This window comes from Diospyros lotus, chromosome 11 (assembly GCF_014633365.1).
Source record: "Diospyros lotus cultivar Yz01 chromosome 11, ASM1463336v1, whole genome shotgun sequence".
Taxonomy (NCBI): Eukaryota; Viridiplantae; Streptophyta; class Magnoliopsida; order Ericales; family Ebenaceae; genus Diospyros; species Diospyros lotus.
Genome location: NC_068348.1, coordinates 22532888 through 22545955, shown reverse-complemented (window position 1 = coordinate 22545955; position 13068 = coordinate 22532888). Strand labels below are relative to the sequence as shown.

General features: G+C 37.2%; 1 protein-coding gene across 6 annotated transcripts in view; it reads left to right on the top strand.

Annotated features, from left to right (window-relative positions):
- The window catches only part of LOC127812936 (protein KAKU4), a 45380-nt gene that overhangs the window by 13293 nt on the left and 19019 nt on the right, over positions 1-13068 (top strand). For 3 of the 6 annotated variants that reach the window (XM_052353535.1, XM_052353534.1, XM_052353533.1), the window contains exons 3-9: positions 5394-5512; positions 6991-7100; positions 7201-7331; positions 8318-8500; positions 10756-11026; positions 11221-11303; positions 12009-12087. In XM_052353535.1, coding sequence (XP_052209495.1) covers positions 5394-5512; positions 6991-7100; positions 7201-7331; positions 8318-8500; positions 10756-11026; positions 11221-11303; positions 12009-12087 — 976 coding nt within the window. The remainder of the gene's footprint in view (positions 1-5393; positions 5513-6990; positions 7101-7200; positions 7332-8317; positions 8501-10755; positions 11027-11220; positions 11304-12008; positions 12088-13068) is intronic. The other 3 variants (XM_052353536.1, XM_052353537.1, XM_052353539.1) reach the window with 3 other exon arrangements.

Genomic DNA, 13068 nt, shown 5'->3' with positions numbered 1-13068 from the left:
AAGACTCTCTCCAATCTCCCTCACGTTCCTCTTGTTTCTCCCCCCTCTCTCAATATCTCTCCCTCTTTCTACTGATTTTCCCCTCCCTTCAATTCTGATTTCTTCCCCCAATTCCTATCACAACCCTAACTAACCATAGGGTTGTGACAAATGGTATCAGAACAGTCACTCTTCGGCCGTGGTTCATGCAATTTTGATAAATTGATTCCGACGACTCTTGTTGGAATTGATTGAGCAGTGATTCGTGGATTCTGGTGAACTTTCTTAACCGCAATAGAATTCGTGGATTTCAGTGGCTGCAGTTGCGGTTCGAGAAGGTGACAGAAGTAAAATCCAGCGAATCCAATTCCTGTGGTCCAAGCGAGGATACGTTTGGTGATAGGCGAAGCAGATCCAATAGCAGAATTCAGAATGGGCAAGCATCTCCCAGATGGTATTTTGAAAGAGAGCCGGAGGTTGAAGTTGGCCGCGACTTTCTGTAAGTATCGCTCGAAGTGGAAGGGCGAAGCAGATTCGGTGGTTTGGAAGCCAATTCAGAGACTATGACAACCAATGATTCCCAATTCCGAAGAATTCCGTAGGTTTCATCACAATCGCTCAAGGAAGGCGAGCAACCCAAGCGATTTCAATGCTAAAATTCCGGCGATTTGGCGGAATTCCGACAAGTTAGTGAAGAGGATCTAGAGCGATCGCTGAACCAGCAAGTGCGATTGTCTGCAATCAGTTCAGCGGATCGGAGGTTTAGGTGATAATCAAAGTGGTGCAGACGAGAAGACGAGGCAAAGGCAACTCTTAGAGCTGAACCTTAGCCTTTGGTTTCTTCTTTGGGTGCAATTCCGACTGTTCCGGTGAATTTGACATTCTAGATAGAGAAGCAACCAGAAAATTTCCGGTTGAATCTCGGAATTCATTCTGACCCAAGAGGAGGTGAGTGTCGGCCCGGATTTGAAGGAGAAGGAGGAGTGGATCTCGGCCGATTCCAACTGATTTATAGCAAAATTCCTTAGTTGCAACAGAAACTGGTCCACGGTAGGTGACGACGCTGGTCGGTAATTGGTTCTCGCAGCCGATTGAGTCGTAGGAAGCGATTGGGTAAGTTGAGCTACAAGCGACTCTCGACTTGTGATCTAGAAGTATTATTCAATTTTTGGAGGAGAGCAGGAGATTGACGCTCGACCGTGAATCGCGGACCTTGGTTCAAATTGTGGAGGAAAAGCAAAGACTGATCGCGATTGTGGTAGACGTTTATAGAAGCAATTTTAGTGTTAAAGCTCTAGCGACTTGGAAGCGGTGAGTAAGGCGACCTCAACAATTATTGGAACAGTGTGAGCGGTGATTTGGGAGATTCCGCTTAGAAGTCCGGCAATGCATATCAGCAAATCAGTGAAGAAAATCCCTTGAGCGGTAATTCCAATCAGATTCTAGGCTGCTAGTAAGGTAAACAAAGGGTAATTTCAATTTTGAAATTTGCTTAACTTTGTTTGAACAAGGGAGGCGAAGTAAAGGAATTGCATTTGAGGCAAGTAAAGGAATTGTTACAGCGGGCGAAACAGAAAAAAATGTATAGAACTCTTGCTCCTTGGTCTTTGCAGTGTTTTGTTGGTGAGAAGTCAACCATGGGGAGCAGTTTATGCATGAGACAAATGGAGTCTCAAGGGCAGCAAAAAAAGGCTGCATTTGCAGCTGGGAACAACAGGAAACATAAGGAATTCGGCCAAATGTTACATGAGCAATTGCAGGAGTTTGTGATGATACTAACTAAGAAGTATCATTACAGCTTTCTCGCGGAATTCTTTGAGGATTATTACGGAAGTTTTAATAAGGAGGACTTCCTTAAAATGGAGCAGCTGAAGGAGAAGTCAAGATTATGGAAGAGCGGTTCAGTGCTTACTTCCAACGTGGAGTGGAAGAAGGATACCGGTTTTAGCAGAACTATTAAGGAGGAATGCAACATCAGTGATGAAATTGGTGGTGAATGGCATTGTTCAAAAGAAATCTATGATGAAAAGATTTATGGGGCAACAAAGGCAAAGGGACAATCTGAAATTGTTGAAAGAGAGGTTCACATAGAGGGAAATTCCAGCAAACACAAGGAAGGAGGAGTTGCTGAATTATTTTCATGTAATCAGGAGATTTCGATTAAAACTTCAGCCAATATTAAGGAAGTTGGCGTTGTAAATGAAGCGAACAAGTCAATGGAAACTCAGAATTCTAAAGATGAAAGAAGATTGGATGAGGAGATTGGGGTAGACCACACACTACAAGAGTAAGAAGCTGATCCCAGTGATGCACAGCCTAATCTAGATGTAAGTCATGTTAGGGAAGAAGGTCGAGATGGAAGCCAGGTATTAGTCATTGAGAAATCGTTGGCTAGAATTGAAGTTGCAGCAGCTCCTAATGTTAGTGCTCACAAATAGCCTTGGTATGAGTATTCAAGGAAAGAATACAAACCTCCATTGCTACATTTTGAGGCTGTTGTTGATATTTTTGCAGCAGAACATGGCTGTGGATTGAATGGGGATACAGTAACAGCAACAACAACTATGGCTGTAGATCTACTCTCCTTATTTGTATTGGACGGTAATGAAGTACTAATAGAAGTCGCGAACATGGATAGTCCTTCCATTGGACTCCAAGGTTCAATTACTAGCTATGTCAATCCGGAAGTGGCTGATCATGTCCATAGATTGGAGACCAAGCTTGATTGGATATCTATTACCAGGGGTGGTTGTATTGGGCTTGAACTCGATGAAGTTTTCCCTACTGAAATTCTGGGCCAATTTATGCTTGGAATTGATCTTGTAAACCTAAGAACGAAGAAGAAGAAACCTAGAAGGAGAAAGAAAGAAAGAAGAATTAAACAGATAGAGAAAGGGAGCATTGGATGAAGAAACAATAGCTTGATTGTAATAAGTTTTTTGGGAAAAAAGAAACCTTTTAAGGTGGGAAGAATTGTCATGACCTTAGGAGCAATAAAAGGGCATTATTGTAATAGGTATAATAGTTAGTTAGGGATATTTTACAAGTGGTTAGAAGCACATGGGTGCTGTTAGGATATTGTTAGAAATTAGTTAAGCATCTAACTATGCTTATAAAAAGGCCAATTGTAAGAGGAGAGAATCAATGCTTGATTTGAATGAATTTTTAATTCTCATTTCTCTCTAAAACTCTCTCATTTCTCCTCCCCCCTTTCTCTTAATATCTCTCTCTCTTTCTACTGATTTTCCCCTCCCTTCAATTCTGATTTCTTCCCCCAATTCCTACCACAACCCTAGGGTTGTGACAAGCACGAGGGGCTTATTAAAGTCAGGTAAACTCAGGGTAGGCACTTCACTCATCCGCCTTTTTCAGCAACTCAGTAGCCTTCTTTGCCTTTTCATTCCAATTGAACCCTTCCTTTTTCAATAAATCAGTAAGCAGCTTGCTAATCACCCCATAATTCCTCACAAACTTGCGATGGTAACCAGTAAATCCCAAGAATCTCCTCAAGGCCCTAATTGTAGTAGGTCTTGGCCAGGAAGTCGTTGTTGCCACTTTCTTGGGATCTATGCTTACTCCAACACTTGATATTATGTGCCCAAGGTATTCCTATTGTTGTGCAAAGGCACATTTTGATTTCTTGATGTACAACTAGTTGAGTGTAAGGACCTTAAATGCAATTTTTAAGTGTTCAAGGTGTCGTGGGAAAGAAAGGTTGTAAACCAAGATGTCAGCAAAGAATACAAGAATAAATTTTTGTAGGTATGACTCAAAGATCTAATTCATTAAGGCTTGGAATGTGGCTGGGGCATTGGTGAGCCCAAGTGGCATCACCATGAATTCGTAGTGCCTTTGATGGGTTCTGAAAGCTGTCTTAGGTATATCATAAGGGTGGACTCTAATTTGGTGGTACCCGGATCGAAGGTCTAGTTTGGTAAAGACCGTGGCATCTTTCAATTCATCTAGTAGGACTTCGATGATGGGTGTGGGAAATTTGCTTTTGATTGTAAGGGTATTGAGTTGATGGGCAGGGATTTAGGTTCCTCAAATAAGTTCCTAAACTCAACTAGAAGTAAGTTAAGAGAATCAAGTTCCTCAAATAGTTACTTCCATCTAGTTTCATTGGACTAATTAGCAATGGTGGATTTTCGAAGAGTATTGCAATTTTAGGCCCCTCGCTAGTCACTATAGCCCCTGTAACACTGAATGATCTAGCCTCCTCTTGGGACATTTTCGCTCAAACTATTGTCTTTTCTGTACCTAGCCTAGTAGTGGCTTTGATACCATGTAAAAATAGCAGCAACTAGGATTTGAAAGTGTAGGCAAAAAAGACTTCTTGCTTCTTTGCATTATCCTCAATTTATAACATCAACATTTACAGTTTAGGAATCTAAAAGATTAAAGAATACATAAGAAAAGTATATACAAGAAACATCCTAATTATAACTTATATGCATTCACGATTATTTTAGATTGATTGCTTTGTTGTTCTCCTTGATTACTGTCATAGAATCAGCCATTTACATCCTTACACCACTAGGGTCAACCTTTCCATAATAACCATATATTTACAGGTGTAACAGCTGTTTTGCCTGCTAGCTTCCCCCAAGATTCCAAGAACCACCAATCAATTATCTTCGTTCACTGACATCTTATGAAACTTTTCCATATGCAGATGCTGTTGGAACTTTATCTCATCATTCCCTCGCTAGAGGGTTGCTCTTTTTCATGGATTTATGTTCTCTCTCCATGACCTTAAGAAGTCAATTGACATTTTGAATGTTGTGCCACTAGGAGAAGGTGCAGTTGGTGAGAACTAAATAAATTTACCAAGATAACAATAGTTATGATTTGAAACAAATGTTGTAGCATTTCTTTGTGTAAGAGGTCCATAATTTTCTATTCTATAACAACATTATGGCCAAAGTTTAATGGACAATACATGGTAAGATGTGGAGTTAAAAGTTTTTCTTTGTTAGCTTCAGAATAGGGTTCAGTGAATTCTGGCAGAAACATAGAATTTTGGTTTCCCCAAACTTTCTGTTGGTTTCTTAGCATGGGAGGTATTTAAGCTGTTTCAGTAAATACATTGGGATATAAATTGCTTTTTTTTTTTTTTTTGAGTGTTAGATGTGATGCTTCCCTGAAATAGTCTAAGTTGGATGCAAGGTTTCTTCTAATTTGTGCTTGGTCCGATCCTGTGTCTATCGTGTGCACTCATCTTTTACCCTTCTTTATCCTCCCCGTTTCTTGAGCAAACCATAATTTGTTTCTTGTTCCTCCTATTTCTAACTTTGGATGCCTCCTTTACATTAATGGAGTTCTTTGTTCTTTGGAGAACTGTAGCTATTGGAAATAATGAAAACATCTACCCCCATTATTACTTATGTGGTACTGACATTTTGTTACATTAGAAGAATGGGACCGGATCAGAATTGATTGGTCGCTTTAGGAGGGAGCCTCAACGAACTGTAGGAAAGAGTGAAACCAAGAGGCTTATAGAAAAGCTACTTATGCAGGAGACTTTCTCCAGGTAATTAAGATTTGAAATATTTACTTCTTTAGCTTTAATGCAATTACTTTTATATTCTGTTTTAATTTGTTGAGAATTGCCATGCTTAAAGTTGTTTGGCCTTACGGTTTTCTTTCCTTTTCTGTTTCACAAAAGTCAAAAGTTCATTACTTCTATGGAGTGTGGATTTGTTCTTAAGAGAAATAATGTTCTCACCTTTTGCATTCAGCTTTCTTTGTACTCTTTTCGTCATTACACGAAATCTTGTTTCATATACTTCTTTCTATTCAGTCCACAACTTGGAGTTAACTTGAGTTCAGAACTTTAGAGTTTAGTCAATATAATGGTGTATTTGTCTCATCTTATTTATCAGATTTAGGTATGTAATATTCATTTATCTTCTGATATGACTAGCTAATTGCAAAATCGTTTTATTCTCCAACACATTAATGGATTTGTACTTCAGGAAGTGGCCCCTCCTGTTAAGTGCCAATATTCATGTTAACTTAAATTGTCTTTCTGTATTCTGATGATCATCTGGGCCATATACACAGTATTCTCTTTTTGACGTTGCCACTTGTAGCAAAAGCTTTAGCTATGAAGAAAAGGGTCCAATAAGGTATATCAAGCCTTTTGACATTCCTCTCGCATGCAACTTGCATGTGGGCATAGGTGTACTGACACACACAACAGAGAGTGTACACATATAACTAGACTAGAAATCAGCATTTTGATATCATCTTAACTTACCACTTATCTCGCATGCAACTTGCATGTAGGGTTTCTAGCTACAAGAAGCTCGATCAGGGCTCAAGATGTGTGTACTCAATTGCACTGCAGGCTATTTGTCCCTTGAGATTTTAGGTTTTGGCTGTTGAGGCCATTCCATCCTTAGGTCTTGCCAACTAACTGTGATTACTTAGCAGTTTAATTTAAAAAAAGAATCCCTGGATCCGTTCATTGGTTCTTACAGTGTAGGATTAGAACATTTAGTTGTTCTAATGGCATGGATAACCACTTGTGGCAGGGTCATCAGATGTTGAAAAACTTGTTGAAGTATTAGCTACAACTCATTGAAAACCTTAAGCGGGTAGTGATAGGATTATTTTATCTTTTATATGAATATTTAAATATTTATACTCTCAACACAGGCCTCAGTTATGGCCCCTATTTCATAGTTGGGAAAAACATGTTTAACTAATTATTTAGTTGATGGAGAGGTTAAATACAAAACCTTTTGCTTGCTAAAATGCAATGCAATGTTAAATTATTAACTACCAATTTGTCTAAAAGTTTAAACGGTTAGAGATGGGGCCTTATTTTACCTCAATATAATATTTATACTCACTAAAATATATAATTAATAGCATGTTGGTCAATTGAAATGTTAATGTTAAATTTATCTGTCTACTCTTTAGGTGATTTTATGTCATCTGTCTACTCTGCTTCTTAACTGCAATCTGAGCTTTCAAGTTCTGAGTGGTGTTGACATTTACCAGGGAAGAATGTGATAGACTAGTGAAGATTATTAACTCACGAGTTATAGATGGTTCCCCCATTGAAGAGGGTCAAGCAGGCAGATGTGGTGAGATACGCAGCAAAACAGTTGGTATCAGTACTGCTTTTCAGGAATGAAAACAAGGAAAAGTATTATTTTTCTATGATCTACTGATGCCTGACTGATGGCATTTTTAATACTGAATATGCAGATACTCCTGATATGTGCAGTAAAGCTGTCATGGAAGCCAAACAATGGTTAGAGGAAAAGAAAGGTTCATCAAATTCAAAATTAGACTTGGATTATGGAACCTGTGCACTTAATTCTGTTTTGCTGTCGCAGGTTGTTCTTTTCTTTGATCTTTTACTGCCAGATCTTTTCTATTGTCACCCATCCTTTATGTGGTGCATTAATTCCTGATATTCAGTGGCATGATAGGTTTGTCTTTTTGTTATGATTTGGATGCATCTTATGCTGGGTCTTGATGCTTTGAATAACTTTTTATGCATTCATATCAGCCATGCTCCCTAAGATTTGGCTAAATTGTAAGGTCTCACAAACAGGCATGGGTTTCACCTGCTGTTGATAGCTGGTTATGAATGCTGAAAAAAAAAGTGTGGTGTAATGGTAATGCATGCTGAGTGAAAAGCCCCTGGGCCTGGGGGTGAATAAGGGAATGTTTTCTGGTTCATTTAATATTTTCTCTACTTGCCCCCCACCTGAACTGTAAAATCAACATTTCCAGTTATTTCAGCAAGATCCTCTCCCCACCCTCCCTCTCTCCCCTGGTCCCCACATGGTCACATGAAAGTCACAAAACCCCTTCCATCTTGGAATGCCTGTAAATAGGACTCCCAGCAGTTGAGTTGAAGCACTAGGGATTAGAGAGAGAGAGTCTCCAATAGCTAGTTCGAGAAAGTGTTCCAATGCTATTCAAAGTGCTTGAAATACACGCTCTGGTTCTAGCAATGGTTGATATCACTCCCTTATTCTGTTCGAACCTGATGGGAGAGTTTTGGTTATGCTTGTTGCTTCTTCTTCTTTGTTCTCTTAGAATTGTACCATAGGTTATTGATATAAGCATGTGTGATGTAACATGTTGTAAAAAAATTGTAACTGTTCCAGTTACTCCTAAATAAGCGCTGTAGATGATAGAGAAGTGCATAATTTGTAACCATCCTGGACAAGGTGGTGATATGTGAAACCTCAAGGTAAAATTGTCTGCTACTGTTCATACTATTTTGTAAGTGCTTGATATTTGATAGAGTTTGTTCTGTGAGTGTTATGCCAAATTTGATTATGTTATGATGTATATAATCTCTATGCAGGTTGCTAATACTGAACCAGGGTCACCTGTGGATGTGGCCAAGTCTTATATGCAGGCCCGTCCTCCGTGGGGATCTGCTTCAATAAATTATATTGAATCGAGAACCCTGTCACCAATGGAAATAGATCTTCTAAATAGAGAAACACCATATTCTGCTGCTGGCATCACTGTCTCCTCATCAAAGGTTATTATTTTCCTTAACTTGGGACAGTGAACTTCAGTATTGTGGATTTGGCAAATTTAATATCAACCATTGTAATAGAGAACTATAATGCTGAAAATAATGTTTTCTATGTTCAGTCTTGTGTTACTTGGACTTGGATGCATGTATTTACAAATAAGTGCAGAGTCGTCTATGGCATAGAACAAGATTATTGCATAGCCTCGTAGAAAATTCTTCTTTTAAACATATTTATTGAGTGCACATTAGACAAGCGATGCTAAATACACTACCCCAAATATTAAGTAGGTGAGTTGGCTAACCTAGGTCCCAGAAACTTTTGTCTGCTTAATGGGTTCCTTTGTTAATAATAAAAATAATAAAAAAAAACCAACAGACCTGTCTAAGTCCAAAATTTTCTTATGTTGACTAAGTCAATGGCTGTATTCAACTAATGGTTCCTTAATAATGGGGGTAAGCCATTGCAAAGATATGAAAATAAGGGAGGTGGTTGTAGTTTCTGAAATGGAGGGGTAACATGTGTATTCTAGACATATATGAAGGTGTCTGACCTAGGTTTGACTCTATTGGATTCTTCTTCTTGCCATTGTCCAATTCTTGTACTTTGTCATCAGCATGACATAAGCATTTTAGCAGATGTGCAGATAACTTTTAGTTTTTCTTCCAATTATTTGTTTTAACGTTGGTACATTCATATATTTCACAAAGCATCCACAAAATTCTTTGCTGTTTTTTCTACAGGTGTATTACATAGGCAGTGGGTTAGTTTACATAAGGGTACAACCGTACAAGTTAGCGAACTCTCTTTTTTTTTTTTAATTTTTTTTTCTTTGAGGAACTCGACTTTAGAGGGTAGATTAGTAAATTTGAGAACTTTATATGTTGACTAAGTTAACATCCAATAGTTAACTGATGCTTTCTTTATAATAGGGGGCTAAATTGTTATAAAGGTATAGAAGTAAGGGACATTACTGTAGTTTTCTAAAGCCAAGGTTACCATGTGTTTTTTAAGCATAACTCATGATTACAGTGTGTATTTATCCAAAAAAATAAAATAATGAAGTTACACTTCTTCTCAAGGAAATGTGAATATTAGTTCCCATCACTTATTCCAAGATTTGGGTGGGGAAAGGAGTAATACATATTGTGCGGAGGGCAGAGGAGAATCTTATTTATATGGTTGGCTTATTAGACTAAGAATCTTATTTATATGGTTGGCTTATTAGACTAATAAATGATTCATTAAGCATTCTTCAAGCAAAAATTGATTCCTAGGTGGCAATGATTGAAGAGAAACTTTCCAAGTGCAAAATCTGCTTTACATTGAAGTCAGACCACCTGTATTTGTTTGAGTGTAAAAACTTTGAAAATGCAGGTCCTGTTATGACCTATCAGTAAATAATGACAAATACATGACACACTAATTTGAGGTTGTATTCCAGTATTATTAGTGGGATGCTAGTTATACTTTTGCAATTCAGTGGGTTGATTACTTGTAAACATGATTGAAATGCTTCCTTTAATTGGCTAAACAAGTATAGTAGGCTTTCCCAGTGTCAAAAGAAAGTTTATGAATATTATGTCTGTCAAGAAACTGTTGGGCTAGAGAATAGGGTATATGGTAGTGTTCAGGGTGTTTGTTTATGTTCTATGCTTGGTTTTTGTTTCGGTTGGTCCTTTTGATTTCATTTTATGCTGTTAGTACTGAGTGTATTTTCTTGATTTTGAAATTTTCCTATGGTGCTTTATAGTCTGGTAAATAACTTCTGACGGGTCCATTTATATTGTTTTTGTTAGATTTTATTAGGCCTACTAATTAGTGGCCAAAATTAAATATCATTTCTCATCAAGCTCTCTATCTGTCAATTGACTTATTGTTTTCTTTAAAACATTCAAGGTACCCTTTGTGAAAGGTAGGTAACATTTATTTCCTGATACTGTGCATGGAGGATACCTACACGTAGATGGTAGTCGTATCTTTTTCTCTCTTCATGTGTAAAGATGTGTAAAAGCTGACACCACCTAGGGAGATTAAGGTTTGTTACTGCTGTTGTGCATAAAGATGCGTACAGAATATATGATAACCTTATAAATTTGAATAAGAGACTAGCCTGTCATTATTTAGCTTTGAGGCTTTGTTGTCTCAGGAGGTGTAACCGTCTGTCTTCTTCGTCATACTGTTACAGAAACATGGGTTCAGTTTAATTCTCATGTTTTATTTACCTTAATTCCTGCTGACTGAACTGCTACGTTTACAGAATACGACCTGGATGCCGCAGAAAATGCATTCTCTTGCTAGTGGATCATGGAATATACAGGAGGAACTACGAAGAGTTCGTTCTAGGGCATCAGAAGACATGCTAAAGACAGCCCCATCTACAAAAATTGTTACGTCTTCATTTTCTCTGCAACCCAAAAACACCAGAAATTCTTTACTAGCTGATGAAAGAGAATTTGATAGGCATGAGTTGAAATTATTACCAGCACTGGAATTGGCTGCGGGAATGAGTACTTGTGATGGCTTACCAGGTAGGATCTGCTTGTGAAAGAAAACTTTCTTCCTTTTATTTATAAAACTTTCTTTTCTTAATTATCTTTAGTTCCCATAGGCATAACAAGTAAATTTAAAATGAACAAACATATCACTGTCAGTTCTGCAGAAAGTGCCTAATTCTAAGAATTTAAATGTGGAAAAGCTAAGACTTGGAATCTTGTTTCTGTAGCTTCTGTTTCGGAGATGACACAAGATGGTTCCCCAAATGACATTTTGTTGTCACAACCAGTTATTTTATCCACACAAAATCAGGTATTACAGAAATTGTTTTGTATATCCATCGCTTGTTTCTGTTGAACATGAGTGTGATCCAATTATTTAGGGTCCGCTAGAATTTGTGTTCATTTTCAGTTTTCTGATTTGTTTCCAAAATCTTAAAAATGAACAAGAGAAAAGATTGTTTGATTTTGTGGCTTGTGTTAAAAAAATTGAACACAAGATTGAAATGACCTAAAAAATATGGAAACATCCATAGGGTGTTTTCATGTTGGTTTCAATTCCTTTTGCTATTTTCACTCAGCAATAGAATACTTTCAATTCACTCTTCAAGCATTTTTATAATTGGATTAGTAATATATTATATTAGATTAATATAAAATAATGTAATTATGAATTACTATTAACATATTATATTAATAATATTAAAAAAGCTAACACAAAAACAAAAACCAAAAGGATTTTTTGTGTTCTTGTTTACAGATTTTTTAAAACTGATAAGAAAAAATAAATGGCAGAATCTTCAGATTTAAATTTTTAACTGAAAATGGAAACTAAACACAAAAATTTGAGAACAGACACTGAAACCAAAAACACAAAAAACAACAGCAAAATCCGATGGGCCCTTATCTACTAAACACCAGAATGGTCTAAAGATTAACTCAAAGATTGTTATCTGGTTCAAGTTTTATGAATGTGAATTATTAATATCTCAACTACATTTCAATTTTTGTTGCAAAGGATTTAGAAACCATTCAGATGGCAGAGGGACATGCCGCTTCTGCATCGCATCAACCAATCATTCCGGATTTTGCCTTAGGTAATGGTATTATGGTATTTTGCTCTTTTTCTTGTAGTTGATACTCCTGCTAGTTGATTTGGTTCCTACTTGTTCATTGATTAGTTCAAACATATTGCTTGGAAAGTATTGGAAATTCACGGGAGGGGGGAGAAGCTGGATCTAACATTAGATCTCATTTCTATTGCAATGTTCTTGGTTAGGATAAAAGTAGTCATAATTTTATACAGTAGGTGTTTTGGTTTTCTCTATCTTTTTATATCAAGAGTATTATCTATTTCACTACAGCCTGTAACACAACCTTTATCTTTTGTGTAAGGAATGTTCATAATTTCACTAAAAGTTGTAACGAAACATGCAATGATGCAATATGGGTATGAATATGGGTACAAACATGGATAATGATGTGGATGCAAAGATGGGAATTTGAATAAAAAAGAAAGTAGGATATGGATACAGTAGGGACGTTGTAAAAAGACCAATTTTATCTTTTTTATTAGTAGTGTTCTTGAAAAAATTGTATAACAGACTTGACACAAAAGACAGAAAGAAGAACAAGAGATTTGAGTGAAGTGTAGAGCAAAGACCGGAAGTACTGATAACTGAGGGAATGATCAAGGAGAGATAAGGGGATTTCTTGAAACTATTTATTAATGTGGAGAAAAAAAATTATTACATTGGGACAATGTTAGGAGTCCCTTTAGTCACACCTATCAAAGGTGTAAAAGGAGAGGAATAATAAGGGCAACCAAGGGAATTGATTCAGGGGCAAAAGAGTCAGAAGTTGGTTAGAGGGGAATATTCATTCACATGGCTGAAATAGAGTGAGGAATAGGTATAAAAGGGAAGGGAGAAGGAGAGAGAAGGCATATGGGGAATTTTTGAAGAAGTTGTTGGAGAGTGAGGCCCTCTCAAATAGGCCTGTTTTGTTTTCTTTCATTGTATTCGCTTATAGCTATTGCTGTAAGCTACTATAATTGAGGAATTTCTACTGTTTTAGAG